The 23139-nt window shown below is 47.6% G+C and overlaps 1 protein-coding gene across 3 annotated transcripts in view; it reads right to left on the bottom strand.

The window, feature by feature from the left end:
- The window catches only part of peak1 (pseudopodium-enriched atypical kinase 1), a 79565-nt gene that overhangs the window by 8814 nt on the left and 47612 nt on the right, over positions 1–23139 (bottom strand). For all 3 annotated transcript variants that reach the window (XM_060060310.1, XM_060060311.1, XM_060060309.1), the window contains 2 exons: positions 12847–16512; positions 5660–6000 (listed from right to left, as the gene is read on the bottom strand). In XM_060060310.1, coding sequence (XP_059916293.1) covers positions 5660–6000; positions 12847–16367 — 3862 coding nt within the window. In that variant the 5' untranslated portion in view covers positions 16368–16512. The remainder of the gene's footprint in view (positions 1–5659; positions 6001–12846; positions 16513–23139) is intronic.

Raw genomic sequence — 23139 nt, 5'->3', positions numbered from 1 at the left:
CCTCAAGCCTGCATGCGGCTTTATAACATAAAACACCACAGCTTTATAACGTTCATCCAAAATCGCTGTGAGTTGCCTTGGACATAAGCGTCTGCTAAATAACTAAAACGGCACCAAACAGTATTCAGAGTCTACACGGGCTTCCTCTTGGATTAGAGGGAGAGGAGGAGGGGGACGAGGGGGGGTGAGGGAGTGGTTTTGGGAGACGTAAACGCGTGTGGTCTTATCCTCCCCTGAAGAGTGTGTGTTTAGATGTGTTCCTCGTCCAATCTGTGGTAATCCATCAGAGCAGTACGAGTGTTTTTCGCTCATCCTGCGGCAGGGAACGCAGCGGGGCGATGTGCGCTCGACTTAGCGCCGTTACGCAACAGATTTCCCTCTCCGAGTATCAGAGATACGATGGAGGAAGCCGAGAGAGGGACATGTTGGACAGGGAAGGCCAAGGTAGAGCGTAAAAAACACGCGGGCAGGTGACAATTACTTTTGTACACATCGATAGATATCAATTGGGATTCAATAATTGTAGTCTTTTTTTGGGGCTTAATGCGGTCTTGAAACTACACTTTCTTTATATACAGTATGTTGGCCTTGTTATTTACCGGAGCATGCGTGGGAGATCCATTAAAAAAAATAGTCTAGAGATATATAGACGAAAAATAAATGATGGTTTCCAAACAAATCTCGTTTATTGGAAATAAATCTAGCTCACCATATTTCAAATTCATAAATATTTGATTCCTGCAAAAGACTGCTGCTTCTGAGGGGTGTTTGGGATAAACACTACCGCCATGAATCTCCCCCCCCCCCTCAAAAACAACACTTTGAGCGGGGGGGGTTGTTATTCCGTCGTGCATGGTGCACATTTCCTTCAGCTCACTCCAGAGTAAATCTTTGATGACTTGCCATGAGGTAACAACAGAGAAATATCTCCCCCCTCCCTGTACTGTACTTCAAAGAACAACAAGGCATGTTGTATGGATGTCTCTCCAAAGAGACATCATCTTCAAAGTGTTTATATGATTCTGTCTTCCCACATTAGATAACATTAGTTACGACGGTTTGAGATCATCAGTCGTGGAACTTCAATCACGTAGGACACGATCATATAACTTGATACTTGCGGTTATCATGATCTTCGACCTTTAAGAACCCAAACAACTGTCCTATTGGCACGCTGCCCATGGATAATACAAAATAAATACAACTAAATCTGATAACCCCCCTGTGGGTTCAAAAGGACAGACTCCCCCATCTCCAGAGGGATGAAGAAGACTCCTCACCTAATCCCTCCCAAATCTACTGGGGATTAAGAAGCTAATTGCACTCTCGGCAACTCGCTGTGTGGTGGCACACAGTCGTGCAGCGAGTATCTTTCATAGAAGGCTGCTAATGGACGGCTCGATCGATCCGACATCGACTTGAAATGGAAACAGCCAACAACCCAAACCAACGCAAGGGAATCACATTAATTCAGGCGCAATCAAACAGCCACCAACAAGGAGCTATCCTCAGTCATTTCATCCCAGAATTGATTGAAAACTTTTCTTTCTGAATTGGAAAAAGACAATTTGTAAAACAACTAATTAATTTAGTTCTAGTATACTTTCCAGTCTCTTAACAGCCATCTCCCGAATCCACCTTGTATTTATTTTCTGAATAAATGTGTTTAGATTGTTTTTCTTCATATTGATTCTACACTTTGAATTCTAGGCACGGTTAAACTCCATTTCCAGATCGTTACATTGTGGCCAATGGTGAGGTCTTATCTCACTCTGTGGTGCAGTGACATCGGCACACTAACCACAGCAGAGTTCACTATGAGAACACATCCTCGCATCAACCGAGCTCCGTCTCCAGTGTTAATACACTGCACACTTTTTAATACACAACAAATAGGCAAACTATGAAAGACCAAAAGAGACACAGAGAGAGACAGACACACAGAGAGAGAGAAGGGAGAGAGAGAGAGAGAGAGAGAGAGAGAGAGAGAGAGAGAGAGAGAGATAGAGATAGAGAGAGAGAGAGAGAGAGAGAGAGAGAGAGAGAGAGAGAGAGAGAGAGAGAAACTGTGAGATCTCACCAGGGGGGTCTGGGATGAGACTGAGGATGGTAAATGATGAGACGTGACTGATCGAGAAGAGATAGTTAGAGATAGAAAAAGAGAGAGAGAGGAAAAAGTAAGTTTGCGTGTGTGTGTGTGTGAGACAGAGAGGAGCGAAAGCAGAAAAAGGTAAAGTTGCAAAAGCCTACCTTAGCTCTGCTTCCAAGCTTCAAAGTACTTCAAATGTTACAGAGAAACATTCTCTCTCCCCCCTCTCTAACTATCTCTTCCTCCTTGCTACCACAACAGCAATGCCAACACAGAGAGAGAGAGAGAGAGAGAGAGAGAGAGAGAGAGAGAGAGAGAGAGAGAGAGAGAGAGAGAGAACGAGAGAACGAGAGACAGAGATAGAGAGAGAGAACGAGAGACAGAGATAGAGAACGAGAGAGCGAGTGAGACACAGAGACAGAGACAGAGACAGAGACAGAGAGAGATCTGACTGAAGCGACGAGGAGAAGGCTTCAAAGGGATCTGCCTCCTCATGCTTCACACACTATCATTAAAAAAGTAGTTGTGTGTGAGAGTACGAGGGCGAGCCGAGGGGGCGAGCCGAGGGGGCTGCCAGAGAGAATGAGAAAGAGAGAGAGACACACAGAGCAACATTCACACGTAAAGTGAAAAGATACCAATAAATGCATAAATAGATGTGTGTGTGTGTGTGTGTGTCGTGAATGTTGATGTGTGAATGTGTGAATGGTAGTGAAAGGAAAAGACTGCATCGTTCACAAGTCTATCTGAAAAACTTTTGTGAGAAACACTTCTCCAGACAGCAATGACTCAAACGCACACGCACACGCACACACACACACACACACACACACACACACACACACACACACACACAGGTGTCCAGCGTTTATTGTCCCTTCAGACAATATATGCTGTTCATCCTTCCATCACGAAACGTATCTTAATGAAAGGATGAACAGGGGGACTAGTGGCCCATACGGGCAGAAATATCTACATTTTGTTAATCTGAAAGAAGAGTAGGAGACATTTCAGTCCACAAGATGGCACAGCTGTGTTGCACTGCAGACCGCCCAGCAGACAGTCTAGCAACCGTAACTATAGCTACAGCCCCACTGTAATAATTAAGACATCCAAACAACAGCAGAGTCACAAGCAAAGGCACACAACCACAAACACACACAAATACAGAGAGCCACAAAAAAAAAAAATCACACACACTTCACAAATATACACACACACATAGCTAACAACACAGACACACCACACCCCAGACACAAGTGTGCATGTACACACAGACACAGACGCACACAAAAACGCACACACCTGCCTGTTCTGTCAGCAGCTGTGTGCAGCAGGGTGGATTGGTGGCAACTCATCACCCAAGGACTAACACTGACACACACACACACACACACACACACACACACACACACACACACACACACACACACACACACACACACACACACACACACACACACACACACACACACACACACACACACACACACACACACACACACGGAGCAGCAGACAGAGAAGAAAGAAGAGGATGGTGCCAATCGCTGTTAACAGAAAAAAGCTGAAAAAGACTAAAAGACAAACACACATGATATGATAACAAAGATATAACACATTTTTAAGGGTGTGATGGGAACTCCGGGCTGTGCCTCTAAAAATAAGTTAAATTAAAGCGTTAATCTACTTCTCCGTGACAAACAGAGAAACGCAATCTCAAAAGCATCAAGATATCAACAAAATACAAAACACTTTCATCACATGGAGCGCACGACAACGCTGACTTTCTCGTACAAAGCTGTTGTTCAAGGTGCATCGGATGCTAGCGTCACACTACATCACACAGCATAGCATTACTCACAGTGCACCATTACATCATAGCGCCGTTATTTAGCGAGCGTCTGATGAGGTCTGCTAATGAGTTGACTAATTAATCACGGGCACATCCCCGGGTACTTAGTGGGAGGCAGCAGGCTGATTATGTAAGGCTCACAGCACCATGCAAAGCTTTTGGACCAATCAGAATCAAGTTGGGTCTGTCATAAAAAACCCATGTACAGCATTGTCTGCGACTGGATACGCACGCTTTGGCTTAGTTGCAAGCTAGCCTCTTAGAAATGAGGATATGAAGATATGAAGCTGCTTGGTACAGACAAATTATCCATCTGCAGTAAACATACGGTTTAGTATGCAGTCTGATTGACTGTATTTATGGAGACATAACTAACAGGCCATCTTCCTGGTTTGCCTAACTGCTGTTATGGAGGCAGGAATACACTAGAATGTAGTGTATTCCTGCCTCCAGGTAAAAAAAACTAAATACTGATTTTACACTATATGTTATATTGACTAGAACATATAATGTAAAATCCATATTTAGTAAAACAAAAAAACAACAGAATCCTTTAATACAATTATGCAGTCGTCTTTGAACCAAAGTGCGGAAGCCACTTTCCCTGAAGACGTCTTTGTGTGAGAGGCATAGGGCCACGGGCCGGGTAAGGACGGGACTAACCCGTGGTAGATCAGAGAACAACAGGATGCACTGAGGCCAGAGTGATGAAAGAGAGGAAGGAAGGGAGAGAGAGGGAGAGAGGGAGAGAGGGAGAGAGGGAGAGAGGGAACCGGCGGGAGACGGACGGATGAGGCGCGACACACGAAGAGCAGATAATACAAAAGACCAGCGCTTTTGACCTTTTCAGTGTGAGTGAGTGTGTGCAATCAATAACACTCGGAATGGGTCTCAAACCCAATTCCGTGTGACGGGCGTCGTCTTCTCCCTGATGGGATGACTCCCGGGCGAGACGAGGCCGCCCCGGTCGGCACCAAAACCCTCGACAGCCTAAAGGCAACCGCTCATCACAGATAACCGGTGGCACCGAGGGGTGTACGCAGTGCACCGTCTCGAGGCCGTGTTTCATGATCTTCTACCGACGGGGCGGACGATGAGTCACCTGACTCAGACCGTGACGACGGGACCGGGGGTTATCACGGCATTGAGAGAGGAAATAAATCCACTCGAAGTGAGCCGAACTGCGTGAAGCACCGTCTGCGAATGTCTACGAACATTGGGGCATCGAACCGAGGAACCTTTAGTTGGGGAGTCGACGACCACAAGGTTTTGCTTTGAAACAAACTCCTTCGCCACTAGACCATTTTATCCTGCCCATCTTGAAACAGAGCCTCAAACAAACTGTTATTGCCTCCTTAAGGCTCAGTTGTGGTTCCACGTCGACGCAACGCGAGGGGGTTTACGGACATTATGTCCTTGTGGACCCTCCTTGCGTCCACCGCAAGGGCCAGACGTGCGCCCCCCCAATAATTTTAACCTTGTGTCAAGGCGACTCAGCAGCAAGGGCTGTGATTGGTCGGCTCACTAAAACCCGACGCAGAAAACCGAAACAGGTTCACGACTGCGTCGAAGCGTCTGCGAGGTCACTGCGTTGCCTCGACGTGGAACCATAACTGAGCCTTTAGGAGCACCGAAAAAAACAATCCCGTTTTCCTCAGGATAACGAGGAGCTTATTCTCGGTGATGCATTATTAGAAAGCAAGGTCGTGTGTTCTCACCCAGGTTGCTGTAGGTGGCGCTGCAGGCGCTGGAGGCCGGGGAGTGGGAGTGATGGGAGTGCAGGCTGTCGTTCTCGGGGTCCCCCAGGCTGGCACTGCCCTCGCTGGCCGCGGTGACGGCGGCGGCGGCGGTGGTGGGGGCGAGGAGGTAAGGGCGGTGGTAGGCCTCATTCTCCACCTCCTCCTCCTCCTCCTCCTCCTCCTTCAGGCCCCCTCCTCCTCCACCCCCCCTGGGCGTGGGGGAGGGTCTTAGTAGCCGGCCGGAGAGGGAGGCGGCCCCTGCAGGCCCCTCCCCCCCGTCCCTGGTGGGGCGGTGGTGGCCGCTCGCTGCCGCCACCTGGCTGTGGACGGAGGGATACACCAAAGTAGAATCATGTTAGCGATCATGCTGGTATGTGGGAGAAGAAGGCTGTGGAAAGAACCCCCCCCCTGCGAAATAAGCTATACTTTAGAAATGATAGTGTAAACCAGGTTGAACGGGGAAGTACAAATGTGCAATAAAAAGGTTACGAGTTCAAGCCCACACACGAGCCCTAAAAGGGTTAGGGTTGCTGGTTCGATCGCTGGCTCCTCCTAGCAGAGGGTCTGCCAGAGGAACACACCTTCCCCTACCTGCTCCTGATGAGCTGGCTGTTCCCTTGCATGGTTGACATGAATGTGCGTATGAATGGGTGAATGTGTGGCACTAACTGTAAACTGCTTTGAGCAGCCACTGGTAGGACAAGCACTTTGTGTGTGTGTGTGTGTGTGTGTGTGTGTGTGTGTGTGTGTGTGTGTGTGTGTGTGTATATGTATATGTATATGTATATATATATATATATATATATATATATATATATATGCAGTCCAGTATATAGGCTACGTTAATGTTTTATTCCGTCAGTTTGACAGTTAGGGTTGAACGAGTACTGGATTCTTGGTTCAACAGGGCAATGCCCTCGGCTTCCTTTTTAACTGGCGAAGGAAGGTGTGGTAATGTTTGAGACGGAAAAAGGTTCATGAATCAAGTAGACTACACCTGAATCACTGTGGAAGGTAGACGGTAAAAGGTGTCAGGGACAACGTAGGAACGGTCTGTCTTTCTGATCATTTGAAGACTTGATCCACTGTCAACTGTCAACTTTTGTGTTCATGGATCATAACATACTCAACTTACACTAAGCCTAACAAACACAAGCACCAACACACGCATACAAAAACAAAAACACGTGTCCCTGTTCCTTCCGAACCGACGCGGTTGCCGAAAGAGACTTTGCTCCAACTTTATGATGCCCTGCAGTCATGCATTTGACACAACGAGAAGCGACAGGAGGTAGTTACTGTTGATTGACTAGAAGAGAGTTACAACAGACTTTGGTTGCTCAGGGTTGGATCAGGGACAGGGGGGGAAGTGAAACAGCTGAGCCACAGCCAAACTACACAGCGATTCCCTGGAGTAAAGCATTGAGGAGTGACTGAAAACAAACAGGATCCTCGCTACACGGCCAAACTTCAGATGACTCCATTCCACAGACAACAAACCTCCATTTTAGATCTCCTATCGATTCTTCCATGCATTGGCATGAATGGCTGGTATGATTTGCATCAATAAATGAGTAAATAAATATATAATAAAGACAAACGGCAGCTGCTGCTTTGAGGACATGAGTGACAGTGAATAGTATTTACAGATGTGGACTGCGGGTAGCATGGTTGACTTTTTAGCACTTTGCTAACTGGGTCACATCTTGAGGTCACACAAACAGACGCACACACGCAGGCACAGACAGACATACCCACACACACACACACCCAGAATAATTACAGACGAGTGGAGTGAGCCCTCTGAGACTAGACCCAGGGCTTCTTCTGTGACAGGCTGACAGCCAGGCGTGTGCTGAAGCGAGAAAGTGAAATGTAGTGCAAGTGAGTGGGTATCAGTATGCCATGCTAAAAAAAAAGAATACGGACTCAAATATCTATACTGAATTATTTTGACACATTCAACGTTGCCATTCATCTGAACTGTTAAAGTTGAACTGTTTAAGTTGCAAAAAATAGCACTCCATATTTTGGTTTATATTTACTGTACAACCGTAGCAGGAACAGTACTACGCTAGCAGTAAGGATTATGCATCAAGCGTTACAAATCAGACTGGAACAAACCACAGTTTGTGTTCAAAGGTGAAGTGTCACATCCTCTATTTGCATCCCTTACAGTCACAGAAGCATTGTTTGTTTACAAATCACAACCTATGTTAGCATCATCCAATATGTCAGGCAACTGAGTCAAACTGGGAACTACTGAATCATTTGTGATGATGTTGACAAACGTATCATGCGAGGCGAAGGTATATTGTAGTATGAAATATTCCTTCCTTCAACAAATGTTGAAGGACACACACACACACACACACACACACACACACACACACACACACACACACACACACACACACACACACACACACACACACACACACACACACACACACACACACACACACACACACACACACACACACCTCGAGTGGCCCCTGGAACAATAAATACCTTTAGAGCTAGTGAACGTTTTGAGGCCAGGACATGTTCAGACGAAGTTAGGCTGCAGAGAAAACATTTCACTTTCTGCAAAATCTCAAAGTCGAAAACTCTACAGTCGGACTTACACAGATACCCCTTCAACGCAACCAAAGAAGGAGCACAGCCTAAACAAATACAATCTCAAGCACTTCTCCCTCCCCACAGGGTCACCATGACCAAAGATACTGTGTTCCATCAAAATAGTTGAGGAAAACACAGAATAAATATCAAACAAGAACAAGAACTAGACAGAGACAGAGTCAGAGCAAGGGACAGAGACTGAGCCATAGCAGAGACGGGGACAGAGAGACAGAGACAGAGCCATAGAAAGAGACAGAGACAGAGAGACAGAGAGACAGAGAGACAGAGAGAAAGAGAGAGAGACAGAGAGATAGGGATGGCACAAGCTTACCCACTGTACTGGCTAACACAGTTTCCCATTTCTGAACGGCCTTCGTAATAGATCTGACGAAGGGGTAAGGGGAGTGGGCTCACATCCTCTCGGTAAGAGAGCAGGAACTCTCTCTTCTGTCTTGGTTTGATGGAAAAATAAATGAATACGTGGAAAACCTGGAGACCTCCTTTCTCTCTGGGCACTCTGCTTCCCCTTCTGTCTGTCCTACCTGACTCACCTGCGTTCTCACCTGTCTGAGCTGTGTGTGAATGTGTGTGCGCTAGTGTGTGTGAGAGCACGCCCAATGTTAGCCAATACCAGAGTTATGGCCACAGTGAACAGAAATACAGAAAGGCAGGGTACTTCTTGGATCATCCAATCGAAACATTGTGTTGATGAGTGAGGGACAGAATATAAGCAGGCCTATGAATACACAGAATATAATATCTAGATATGTATTTTTTTTTTATCCAAGCATTACAGTTTGTAAAAAATGAAGGGGGATGCAAGGGCTTTTTCAGAATAACTGAAATTCCTCCAAGTTAATGAATGAACAGGGAAAGCCTTAAATTTAATTGGATTGACCGTTGATTTTTCCATTTGTGGGGATAGCCGTGTGTCTGTTACAGTATTGCTCAAACTGTGTGCACGATTTCACACCGAGAGCTTGTGAAAGGCGAGGTAATAAAACACACAAACGATAACGGCTGGGCAACTAGACGTCAACAACAGGAAGCGTGTTGATCACGTGACAAATACGAATCTCAGCTCAACTTTTACACAACAGCCGGTGTTGCTTATCAGCATAACAATTATTATGCATTCTCTACTGGTTGTATGTGATTTGTGTAAACCGCTTCCCCTGTTAAACCTATGAACCTGCATTCATTGACTGAAACTACCTTTGTTTTCTTCCTTCCTATTTCTTTCAGTTGGACGGGTAAGCTGAGAAACTAATTGACTTGTTTGTATAACCACTGTGCACCGTACCCACCCACTGTGTCGTCTGTAATGGGCTAACCGACCTGTGGTGAAACCTTATCCTAAAGGTACAATCATCAAAACAACTCCTTCTCCTACAGCCTATATTACCTGATTCATATGGGTGGAAAAAAATAATAATTTCTTTCTTTCATTTTTTAACTCTGGGGGTTGTTACATAATAGACAGAATGGGGACAAGCCTTTGGCAGTCTAAATTCAAATGCTGAGGTTGATGAGATTGTGAGAGGAGAGAGGAAGTATAAAACTCTGAATACTGGTGCTTTTAGATAGCCTGTGGGTCTAGAAGACATATCCAACTTCACATGCTGCAATCTCGATCGCTATTATTAGTAGTTGAGATTATACTGGCAGAGCGATCCAGTCGGAGGTGTTGTAACTAGCAGTGGAATGTTCATAATGTTTGGCTGCCATTACAGTCTGGGCAAAGAAAAAAGATTTTCGTGAGTCACACTGAATGCAATATACATAGACAAGAAGTAAAGACAAAGTAAAGACAAAGACAAAGACAAAGAGAGAGAGAGAGAGAGAGAGAGAGAGAGAGAGAGAGAGAGAGAGGAAAACAGGACAGGAATGGCAAGGCAACATTTTAAGAAGAAAGTTGTCAGAAAGTGGGAATATGGCATAAAATATACAGAAAAAAGTGCGATGTGGACTCGAAAGTGTATCAAAGGAAATAAATGTCAGCCATGAAAGAATGATATTAATAACAGACCCTGCGAATAGCAGATACAAAAGAACAGCAAGAAATAACTCAATATAAAAAAAGAGATTCATGCAGAATGCAGTGAAGGGATCTCAATATTTAGACATTCCTTCGCTCGCTGTAACACTGATAAGATGTGAAACATCAGGAAACATATAACAATGGAACAGATTCATCAAGTGTATGAAGAGAACGAAAAAATCTACAACTAAAATAAATTTAACCGTGTAAAACCCACAAATTAACTATTTTTTCTGTATTTTCCATGCCGAAACAAATTACTGTTAAGAACTGATACTGACAGATACTGGGAGCATCTTGGTAAATTTATGATGACGAAGTGTGAATAAAACTCTTTCATCTGAGGCCCATAAACAGCTAGACTTACCATAGAAACAGGTTTCTGCTGCTGGCATGATCAAAAAGCTTAGTTTGACAGTTCCGAAGAATATTTGGCACAGTAGTTCTTACTTTTAACACCACATTAATAGAGAAACCTTTCAGAATGGAATTATTACACAGAGGCCGTATCCAAGATACTCATCAAACTGATTTAAGGAGAGATCTCAATATCTGACCCAAAGACAAACAAAAAAATCAGAATAAACTGCATGTCGCGGTCATGTCTGTTATTTCTATTAAGGGGAAAGATCATTTCAGATTTTTCATGTTTCTGTCGGCTGTTAGCCCAAAATAACTCATCACCTCAACATTATTTCTCATTAGAAATTACGTCATAGTTCTACCATGAACCATTTATCATGCACGTAATATCTATGGGAACGTATTGTACATGGATTAGAGGATTCGATGCATATGTTTTTTAAATCTATGATTCCTTAATAAGCAATGAATAAATCATCCATCTCAGCGATTTTGGCGACGTCGGAAGTCGGAACACCAGAGCGATGATCCTGAACTCTCGCTGGGTCAGACTGGCTGATCCCAGTGGGTTGTTCCCCCACTCCGCCTGACCTGGCTCAGGGTGGGGGGGCTGGATCCTAGCAGGAGACCCATGGAGAGCGGGAAACCATGCCGTTCTGCTAATGGACGCCATTAAGGGATAAACTGCAGGGGAGGGAGGGGGAATATGAATATACGGGCGATGGGGAATACGTGTTGTGCATTCATCGTGCGTGCAGTCATTCGGATTAAAGACAAGAGTGAGGCCGTGTCTGTGCGAGTGCCGTCTAGAGAACGGGTCCGAAAGCTTTTTAGGTTTCCTTATGACTCGATTACGGATCCAGACGTATTACGTACTCGGTACCGGCCCCAGGAACCGGCTCTCTGGAACCGGTCCCTGGAACCGGCTCTCTGGAACCGGTCCCTGGAACCGGCTCTCTGGAACCGGTCCCTGGAACAGGTTCAAAAGAACCATCTCCCTTAGCCTATGAGAGCAGGCGTTTCTGTTGATTGTTTTAAGAAGCAGTTAAAAACTAAACGGCATAAAAAGGCTTTGACTCTGTAATTATGGTGGCTGGTCCCCTTGTCTCGGCAAATAACTGTCTCTCTTCCATTTTCATCTTCATACATTTCGTTTTTTCCCTCTTATTTATTTTCTACTGTTTTTTTATTGCTATGAATAATGATCAAAAATGATATCGTAATAATATATTCATCAGACCAGCAGGTCAGAGTGAAAGTGGCGTTAGTGGGGCAAGTGTCCCCTGGACTGTGTACTGAATTCCCCACTAAAGATCTGATCAGAAAAGGGTCATTCAGGAACTATTTGAGAGAACATGATAATCCCCTGTCTTCAGCTGTGAGACATTCACACAACTGCGGCATGCTGTCGGCTGTCTCCTTCGGCTGATCATGGATGGAAGGTAAATGTCTTCAGGATGGCTGTAGCAACTCCTCAGCTGGGGTTCATCACGGAGTAAGACACATGATTGTGTGCAAGCCATTCCAGCTATCCACACAATCCTTCCCCGATGGCCCATATATCCTTGACTCACATTTGTTATTATTATGAAAGTTTCTGAATAATGAAGATAAAAAAAATACCATTACCCATTATTCAAATTTAATTATTTGTGATTTGTTTTCCCAGGCTGATAATCACATCCTTCTGAGTTATCGGGTGGATTTTATAATTTGAAGGTTTGGCTGCGATGTATTCCGTTTGGAGCGGTTTGCTGAATAATGGATACTAATGAATATTGGATAATTATAAATGATTAGCTATCGTACACTGTAAAAGCCTCATTAACACACAATCACCTCGTTGATGTATTTATGTCGAATTACATATCAGAGATGTAGCCAGACACACGACGGAGATGCAGCACACACACACACACACACACACACACACACACACACACACACACACACACACACACACACACACACACACACACACACACACACACACACACACACACACACACACACACACACACACACACACTTTGTCATTTTGGGAACAACAGCTTCCCTTTCTGAACATCCGTTTCTCGAGCGAGAGACCAAACCGGTAGCGACAGAAACAGGAAGGGTGACAAAAAAGCGTCGAATTTACCTGATGACCTCGCTGATGATGTCCGCCCCCACGCCGTGCGGCGACGGCGTCCCCCTCGGGGCCGTCGGCCCGGGGTCCCTCCTCCCTTCCGGGGAGGTCGACGCCGCGACCTCCCCGCCTGGATCGTCCGAGCGCGCCTCCATCTTATCGTCTCCGTCGTGCGCGGCGCCGTCCGGCTTGTAGGTGAAGATGATGGTGGGCTTCTGGCTGGGGTCGTCGGGCTTGGCCTCGGCGAACCAGTTCTGCCGCTGCTGGGGCGGCGGCGGCAGCACGTGGATGACGGTGCCGTCGAGCCCCACTAGGTTCCCCTTCTCCTTCTCCTTCTCCGCCTTCTCCTTCTGCTCGTCGTCCTGAACCCGCCGGCGGAAGAAGCTCTTGAAGGAGATCCAGCGTTTGGGTTTCGTGCTCTCGGCCGCCGCCCGCCTGCCGCCGCCGCCGCCGCTGCCGTCGCCGGCCCGCGTGGGGGAACCCGACGCCGGCGACTTGCTGCTCCAGTTGCCGAAGTGTCTCTGGAGGATTTTGGTGGCGTGGTACGGGGAGGAGGTGGAGCGGGGTGGGGGGAACGGGGCGCCGGGCTCCGCCTCGGCGGGGCTGGACAGGGGCAGAGCCGCCGAGGCGCTGTGGGACTTGGGCACCGGCCTCGACGGCGTCTCCCGGCCGGGTTTGGAGGGCGCGCCGCCGGGCGAGGCGAACAGGGACCCGGGCCGGGCGAGGCTCTCCGCCGCGTCGGGGGGCACGGCGTAGATCTCCTCCGAGCTGAACGCCTCGGACTCCTCCGAGGGAGACTCCGGAGGGGAGTGCGGGGGTTGGATGGACGCCACGATCTGGGAGAGCACGGCGCCGGCCTCCTCGCGGTGGCCCGCCCCCGCCCCGAAGGACACGGACAGGTCGGTGGCGACAGAGGACCCCCCGCTCCTCTGGCCGGACGGCGCCACTGATGTGGCAGCAGGGCTGCGCTTGGGTAGGCTCACGGTACAGGTGAGAGGACTGGCCGCGTTGGCCGGACTAGTGGGAGAGGAGACGGCGCTTATGGTGCTGCTCAGTACAACGCTTGTACCCGCAGTGTCGGGATCCGTGGTGGTTCTTGGCTGAACGTTCATCATCTTGGACAGGGCTTCGGGCCGAGCTCTCAGCTCCTCGGCAGCGGCTCTTTCAGAGGTGCCCTTGCCGGAGAGGGTTTTATCCGTGGCGCTGGACTGGACGCTCTCAGAGGAGCCGATCTCCTCGTAGGTGTGGCTGGTCACTCTGCTGCCCGTCACTCTGCCGACGGCCCCTTTGGGCGGCGGCGGCGGCGGCTCCCCGCTGAGTCCCAGGAAGCTCCTGTACACCTCCAGGTTGTCGTAGGCGTACGCGCACGGGTTGATGACGATGGGCACCTTGACGGCGTTGTTGTAACTGCGCGCGTAGGCCGGCTCGTCGCGAATGATGATGGGAAACGGCGGCATCCCGGCGTTGTTGAAGCTATTGAACTTGATTTCCGACAAGTTGGGAGATTTCACCGGTATGGTGCGGGAGGAGGACAGCCCGGAGATGGGCGACGTGGGCGCCGACTTGTGGCTGCAGTGTCGCGGGGGGACCGCCGGGCCGTGCGCGCTCCCCGACCCGTGATCTATCTTGGCGATTTTCTGGCGCGGGCTTGTGCTGGACGTCCACACCTCTTGGTACCGAATGCTCCCGCTGGCTTTCCGGCGGGCGTTCGCCGGCAACAGCGCCGTTGTGGGCGTCATCGGGGAAGAAGGGGACCCCGGGAAGGACGGAGAGAGGGCCTGACGCAGCGGGCCGGGGAACGCGTTTGGGCTCAGGGGGCTTTTTTTCGTTTTCGACGTGGGGTCAGGGATCGGCTCTTCTTTGGTCGCCATGGACGCAGAAACGTCTACGACCGTGTAGGGCTTGCAAATGAGAGACTTCTCCAGGTTGACCACCCGGTACGGGTACCCGGTGACCACCCGCTCCTCCGTGGGGCTGAAGCTGATGGTGACGGGTTGACCCGGTAGAGCCTGAGGCATCGGAGCGCCTTCCTTGCCGCCCTGCTCCTCCAGCCGGATGGCGAGCACGGCCGTGTGCGTCTCGGCCATCCTCAACGGACTCTGCGGCGCCGACCTGGGGTCGGGCGGCGCCTTAGTCTCCAAAGTGCAGGGCTTGTGGGGAGCGTGTGGAGGCGCCGAGGGAGAGTTCATGCCGTTCGGGTGCCCGCAGGGGGCGGCGCTGCTACCGCTGCTCGAGGCCGTGCGGGAATCCCCGAGGAGGGACGAGGAGGACTCGGGCGAGGTGGCGGATTCCGAGTTGGAGACGAAGCCGCCGCCCAGCACGTCGCGCTGTCCGTAGGCCATGGGAGCTCCGTTGGAGTCCAGGGAGGGGTAGCCGTTGAGGATCTCGTCGTAGCTGTCGTCGTAGTCCACGGCGCATATCCTTTGCAGCGAGCGGTTCCGCAGCGGCACCGTGTTCCACTTCGTCCCGGCGGCGAAGTGCACCGGCGACAACGTGGCCGCGCGGAATATCGAGAAGCGCGGCTGGCCCCGCATGCGGATCGCCATGGCCAGCATCTCCTCGTCACTCTCGTCCCAGCTGTCCTGCTCGTCGTCGTCGTCGTCGTCGTCGTCGTCGTCGTCGTCTTCCTCGTGCTCCTCTTCGCTCTCCTCCTCTTCCTCGTCATCGTCGTCTTCCTCGTCCCCGCTGGAAAACTCCGGGTAGCAGTAGCGTCCACCCTCGGCACTGATGATCTCAGCGCTTTTGTTGAGGGAGACCCTTTTCTGGCCGGACCCTCCGCTTCCAACGCTTTGACCCATGGCCAGGCAGCTCGCGGCCTGAAGACCCCTTTCAAGGGACCGCCGGTATGACGTGTTGATGCGTCCGAAGAAGAGGTCCCTGGAGCCGGACAGGGGACAGAGGCTGGGGCCCGGCCCCAGGCCGACGATCTCTTTGAGAACGTCAGTCAGTCCGCTGTTGTTGTTGTTCCCGAACGGGGCCAGGGGGCTGAGCGGTCCGTAACCCTCTATCTCCTCCCCTCCTCCTCCTCTATCCTCTCCCTCGTTGTTGTTGTTGGGCCCGGCAGGCCTCTTGCGATTCAGCCCGTTGCGGTTCCAGACCGTGAAGGCGGAGGTCTTGCCCTGCTCCCCAGCACTGGGTGGACGGTGCGGCTGCTGCTGCTGCGGCTGCTGCTGCTGCTGCTGCTGGAGGTTGCCTTCCGGATCCAGATCCGTGGAGGCGCATGGCAGCATCATGGTGGGCTTGACTGCGATGGTGGGCTTCTTGGCCACCGGCGGCCGGAAGTGGCCCGAACGAGCAGCCACTCCACCGGGCCTCTGGGGGGCGTTGGTGAGGTCCGGGTTGGGCCTGGCCCCCACAGAAGGCTGGTTCTGCTGCTGCTGCTGCTGCTGCTGTGGAGGGGAAAGCCTGTGCTCCGACTGGGCCTTCCTCACGCTGTTTTGAGGCTGGAGATGGTGCAGGCTCTTGGGCTTAAAGCAGTTCTTGCACTCGCCCGGCTTCCACACGTGCTCAGTGAAGGAGCTGCAGGCTGACATGGCTGCAGAGGCGGTGAGGTGGGGGGGCGGAGTCAGTGGACAGGAAATCCCTCCATGGAGCCACAGGTCACCGGAATGGACTCTGAACCAGCGACCCTGGACTGTGCTCTACGGCCCCGGTACTCTCACGCACGGATCACTGGACCTGAAACAACACGACAAACAGAAAAATACATGTATTTAGTCAGGATAAACAATAGATTTAATTATTAATCTGTTTATTTATTCATGTGCGCAAAATTCATGAAACACAAATGCACTCATACTGGATACATAAAAAGTGCATACAAAGATTATAGAAGGAGAGAAAAATGTGTAAACAAGAGAAGGGAAATGCATCTTCATTTCCATTAGGTGGCAGTATTTCTCTATTTTGCAGCTGGTCTGCTTGCAGCGAGGGTCAACTCACATGTTATTCATAGAAGTTGTGCTTTTCCAATTATTTTCAATATTCTTTTGTATTTTATTGATGTTAGTGGTGGGCCCTCAGGTTAGAATGGAATATGTTGCATTGAATTGTGAAAATATAATTTGCTAATTTCTGTTGTCCATATCCCAGTCTGATGAGGAACTCAAACAAAGACAGTCTCTGAAGCCAGACAATTTGAAAAATATAGCAAAGTGATCAAGATGAAAGATGAATCAACAGTTTCATAAACAAATCAAAGAAACGTGTGAATGAGTTAAGTCCCAAGTGTTGGATCAAGAGCACACACCAGCTCACACAAAAGAAAGGCACTCAAAGCTAAAGTGAACCCAAGATGAACACCCACCATTTCACCCTCCATGACTGAACAAATACCTAACTACCAGACTGCATAATTACTTAAAAATAAACATAACCTAGAAAAGTATAAAGAGTGTGGGATGACTGAAACTATTTTCTAGAATTTCCATTGCACTCGTCTGGAATATATCCCGTTTTGTTCCAGAACGTTCAGGTACATTGGCTGCTGGATACTTTTTGGGGGGAAAACGATTTCCATCCGGTAATAGACACCCTGCAGATGACAGTTGGGCCATGACTCAGCAGGAACACTGTTGGGCTGATGCGTGTTTGTGAGCGCGTGTCTATCCATCCTCCGCTAGGGATACGCCAGGGCTGAGATCCTGGGCGGTCAACGCCAGGGCTGAGATCCTGGGCGGTCAACGCCCGGTGTCCTTCTGTCCAGAACACAATGAAAGCGGGAACTCCCTGCAGCCGAGAAAACCTAGGGATGGGGGGGGACGATTTATCCTGTTGCACCCCCTGACCGGCCACATCCTGACAGGAAAGCAATGGCCAAAGCCCTTCGGATGAGTGATGTGATGAGCGAGTGTTGACGTCGAATGCGTGATGTCATACGTGGGTTTGTGATGGTGGGGTTTCCTTGATAACAGCACCACACCTTTTTGAGGAGGGTGGGGTTATAGCAGAGAGGACCGGACAATGATAGCCTGATAGCAAAGAGACACCGGCCAATCAGAGCACAGGGAACGGCTAAGTGGCTATTGCTCTAACCAAGTAGACTCACTTTATGATGACAGATTATCAACGTTACCATTGATTATCGCCCTTTAGCACTCACACAACCCTTGTGATGAAAATGTTTGAAACAAAAAAAGGGAGGTCCAATAGCCATGAACCAGGGCAGATATCACCCTGCCCGGTTTCCATACAGCACAGGCGGGTCTGCGGTGATGGGGTTGTAGGTGGGGGAGTCAAACAAGTCTATCTCCCTTATACTAGCAGTGGCTTTGGATAAAAAGGTCTACCATCAAAAGGCTTATAATTAAAATAATGGACCCCTCATAACGACCTGGACGTCAACCTGCTCTGGAGCGTCTCACAACAACCGAGGAGTTTTTGAGGTGCTGAAGAAGACACGTGGCCGGCCTCGTCTTCCAACCCGTCCAACAAGTCACTGGTTTCTGCTGGAGCAGTCGTCCACCTCCTCCAACAGCTGGAGAAGGACTAGGGTCATAAACATGCAGTGTTTTCCCCTCAGTCGCCACAACAACCACCCTAAACTATCTCCCAATTCCAGGTTTCTGTGCTCCAAGTGAAGTCTTAAGGACAGACCAGGGTCTAGATTTAAGACTCAGAGATTTAAGACTTTTTTTGTACGAGATCACAAAACAACATGTCGTAAGAAGGCTTCTCCCAGAAGGTCGAAATGAAAATCAAAATGGGAAGCAACGGTGGAGAACAGCAACGTGCTTGTTGTGACAATTCAAGAAAGCACAAGACACTCATTTGAACACATCCAATGCATTATGCAAATGGTAGTTTGTGCTGCGCTCCACAAAAACACAATTCTCTGTTAGTGGCGCATCTTTGGCAGGAACACAAAGACAACGTGCTCGTTCAGATTTGTGAATTTTAGCCAGGATGGGAAGGTAATGGTATCATCCATTTTGAATAGAATAACTTTACTTTTTGCTTTAACTTCATGGTCAAGATACTTGAGAAACTAGAAGAAAAGTATATAAAAAATAGCACAAATATATTTTTCATACACATGAAAATAACTAACTCAATTACAAGTGTATTAGTCCTCCAACAGATAGCTAGAGGTATTGTTTCTCTGTAAACAAATTTCATTGACGCATTGGATTGGATACTGGCATTGGATAATACCAATATAATTTTTGGAAAAGTGGCTGGATTCATTTGAATCTTCTAGCCAAGGGCACAGCAGCGTGGAAGGTTGCTACGGGAAAAAGGCTTTGTAACATCTAATCCAAGAAAAGAATGACTCAATATCGTTTTCATCATTCATGTAGTCTGTTAAACGCTGCCCTGGAGGCACAGCACAAAGGAAAAACATAGTGAATCACAACTATGTAATCACCTGCATAGACGCTTATCAAATCCGAGTCAAGTGGCAATTCTATTGTGATTCATGATTTCGATTCATGACTTCAAGCAGACCCCCCCCCCCCCCCTTTCAGTTAAATATAAGTACCTGCTCACTGGGCGTTTGATGTCACAGATGTTATCCAACAGACTTGCATATTGGAAAAGACATCTTTATGGTAATTTCATTATTGTAATAGATATAAATACATAAACTGTGTGCTAATCCTTGTACATCCCTAATTACAATTGTAAACAAGATAGCAAAGAATGCAATGATTTACGCATTCAAAATATCATATCTTACACCTAATATTTATGATGGTTCCATAATGCACTTTCCATTATTCTAATGATTGTTATTTTCCAAACAATCAGTGTCCACGCCACTGTCAGGTGATTACCAATAACAAATCCATATTTGTTCATATTCATATCCCTTTGGTTTGTAAAACCCTTTGCTTTTGGGAATGTTCAGGGACTTTTTAAATTCTGGAATCTGGATTGGTACAAGGCTTCACAGTGGGAAAACAGCATCACTTATAAATATAACTTATGAAAGCACAAAGTAGGGATCGACCGATACCGTTTTTTTAGGGCCGATACCGATACCGATATTTTTTCATCAGCCTTAGCCGATACGCCGATACGCCGATACGGACTTTCTTGAGCCGTTTTTTTTTTTTTTTCTTTTTTTTTTTTTTAAGAAACATTTATTGAACTTCAATATAAAAAACAATATTTAACAAATAGTAAAAACAAGTGAAGTAGAACAAGTAAGAACAAGTAGATGAACAATATTTAACAAATAGTAAAAACAGGTGAGGTAGAACAAGTAAGAACAAGTAGATGAACAATATTTAACAAATATTAAAAACAGGTGAGGTAGAACAAGTAAAAAAAATAAATAAAAAAAATCGGCGAAAATCAGCAGCGTATCGGCCGATACCGATACACGTAAAAAACGCGAATATCGGCCGATAATATCGGCCGACCGATATATCGGTCGATCCCTAGCACAAAGGCAAACCAGGCCGTCTCCATTCTAGTCGCACAGCGGGTCGGCAAAAACACTGAGTAGGAGTATATTAGTAATGTGCAGAGTCCCAGCCTTCTGCACGGCCATGTCCACACAGTTCACACTATGTTGTCACGACAATTATCTGGGGATTTTAATACTGTTCTTCTGTTGCATATGTGCCTCTGAAGTTCTGAAAGGACAATGAATGCTTGACACCTTTGGGGGTGTGTGTGTGTGTGTGTGTGTGTGTGTGTGTGTGTGTGTGTGTGTGTGTGTGTGTGTGTGTGTGTGTGTGTGTGTGTGTGTGTGTGTGTGTGTGTGTGTGTGTGTGTGTATTCCTGTCTGTGCACCCGGGCGTGCGTGTGTGCGTATGGCTGTATTCTTACGTGTGTGTGTGTAAATGTGTCAATGTACAATAAAAAACTTGGCTGCTCCATGCAGTATCTCTAAGCGGTGTCTGGCATACAGTCTGGGAGACGGGTGATGATGTGTGAGGTGGCCCACATGCACTTGTGCGGCATTCCTCCTTCAATGACAAAAAACACCACAACAGTCCCACCACTGACACACACAAATCATCCCAGAAACCAACAAAGCCCTTTTATTTTATTTTTTTCAGTCTCCAATGAACCGGATCGTTCTAGAACGTTCCGAGAGTTCCAGATGTGGCGTGACTCCATTTTTTAACCCGGCCCCTTCGACTCCTCCCACTGTGTGAGTGAGAGGAGTGAATAACATCACACAAACCACCACAATACCACCGTGAATAGCAGGAATGAAACAATAATCCAAGAAACGTGTTTTCATCCAAGCAAAAAAAATCCTTAGACAAAGGCCTGGTGCACCGGAATGTTCTATAACAGCCTTAGCAACTCCCACACTGTGTGAGAGAGGTCACAGGGGTTGAGTACCTGTGTACCTGTTACCTGTCAGGTAAGAGATAGACTTTCACACAGGAGGGGGGGGGGGGGGGGGGTGAAGAGGCAGGTGACGACATGCCCTTGTGCCAGGGAGGGTTTGAACGCCACACCTGCTGTACGTCGCCCCAGAGACCGCGGAGGACAGGTCAGTGGCTCAGGAAAACGGGCATCCTGTATCGGATATTCATCTGTTACTGCTATTCCTGTCTTCCGCTGGAAGATTGATGGATATTTTTCCCATTATTGAACTATTCGCTGGCACGGTTTCGTTCTCCTCTAACTTTATTAAGGATCAATATAACTTTGTAGGCATGATGATTAATGACTAAATACTTCTTCAATGATATTGAGAATAGCTGCAGCACACTGTCAGTATTACTTTATAGCTCCACACACCATTTCAATTAAGACAATATAAATGGTAATGTTCCTCCTATGAAAGTGCTCTCTGAGAGCATGAAATAGCATGTGGAGTCAGTCATAAGCAGCAGACGAGCATGTCAGCTTGTGTTCATCAACCAGTACGTTTCAGCTAGCCTGGAACCACATGTGCCCCGCGCACACGCACACGCACACACACACACACACAGACAGACACACAGACAGACACACAGACAGACACACAGACACACACACTTCGTGTTCATTAAATTGAGCTTGAAACAGGGAGAGCAGAGTATCAAGATGTCTGCTGGGAGATGCGTGATTCTGTCTGTCCGTCTTGATAGGTTGCCGTAGATTAGAAAAACTCGACCCCCTTTACAGCAAGGGGATATTTAACGATGCTCTTGTGTACAACCAGAGCTAAACCCTGAAACTAGTTTTTCCACATTTTTGATGGTCACATCTAAAAAGGCAGTGGGGGCAGGGTTTGGCTCGCACATCAGGCTTATCAGATGTCTAATGATGCTGGTGCCGAGTTACCCAGGCTAACAGGTGGCCCATCACAAAGTGATTCATGGGCAGCTGAACGAGCCTCCAAAAACAACCCAAAACTAATCTGCACATTCATGGCACGCCAGTTCATCATCTCCTATCATCTGGGAGCAGATCCACAATCTCATATATATACACACATATATATATATACACATTAAATCAATTTGATTCATGCTAGTATAACGATTATTTGATCCCACAATATTTTGCTAAATTGACAAAAAAAAAAGAAAGGTCAATGTAATCTCGTCAATGTAATCTGGTCCAAATGTAGGCCCTTTGCTTTATCCGCATTATGTTAGTCATAGTATTCAACTATGTTCGGTTTGACAGCGTTCAATGAAGAATCAATGAGGTCCTGTGAAACCTGAACCAGCGTTAAACCTATGCATAAACCACACTTAATACAAATCGCACAAAGCAAAATGTATATCACGCCGACATCACACTTTTTACACAGTTGAAATATTTGTTGAATCGCAATATATGTGGTGCGGCACTCACGATCGCTGTAGTATCGTTTAGTGAGGTCCCTGCCGATTCCGGCAACTACAATCTACACAATAACAACACTTCACATCACATGCCAGGTATTCATTTCTTGAAAAATATAGATCTATTGAGCTCCGTTTACTGTACATTATACAGATCTGGGGAGCTCAGTTTACTAAACATTATACAGATCTGGGGAGCTCAGTTTACTGAACATTATACAGATCTGGGGAGCTCAGTTTACTAAACATTATACAGATCTGGGGAGCTCAGTTTACTGAACATTATACAGATCTGGGGAGCTCCATTTACTGTACATTATAGAGACCTGGTTAGCTCAGTTTACTGTACATTATAGAAACCTGGTGAGCTCCATTGGCATTTACTGTGCATTACACAATTACACAGATCTGGTAAACTCCCTTAGGCTGGACGCCATTACATTTGGCTCAAAGCCGAGAGAAGGACAGAATAATTGAGGTGGATATAATGGAGACGAAAATGGGAAAAACAGAGTCCATGAACGATATTGGATTAAAAAAAAGGGACTGGACTGGACAG

Source organism: Gadus macrocephalus, chromosome 9 (genome assembly GCF_031168955.1).
Source record: "Gadus macrocephalus chromosome 9, ASM3116895v1".
Taxonomy (NCBI): Eukaryota; Metazoa; Chordata; class Actinopteri; order Gadiformes; family Gadidae; genus Gadus; species Gadus macrocephalus.
This window is presented reverse-complemented; position numbering and strand designations above follow the sequence as displayed.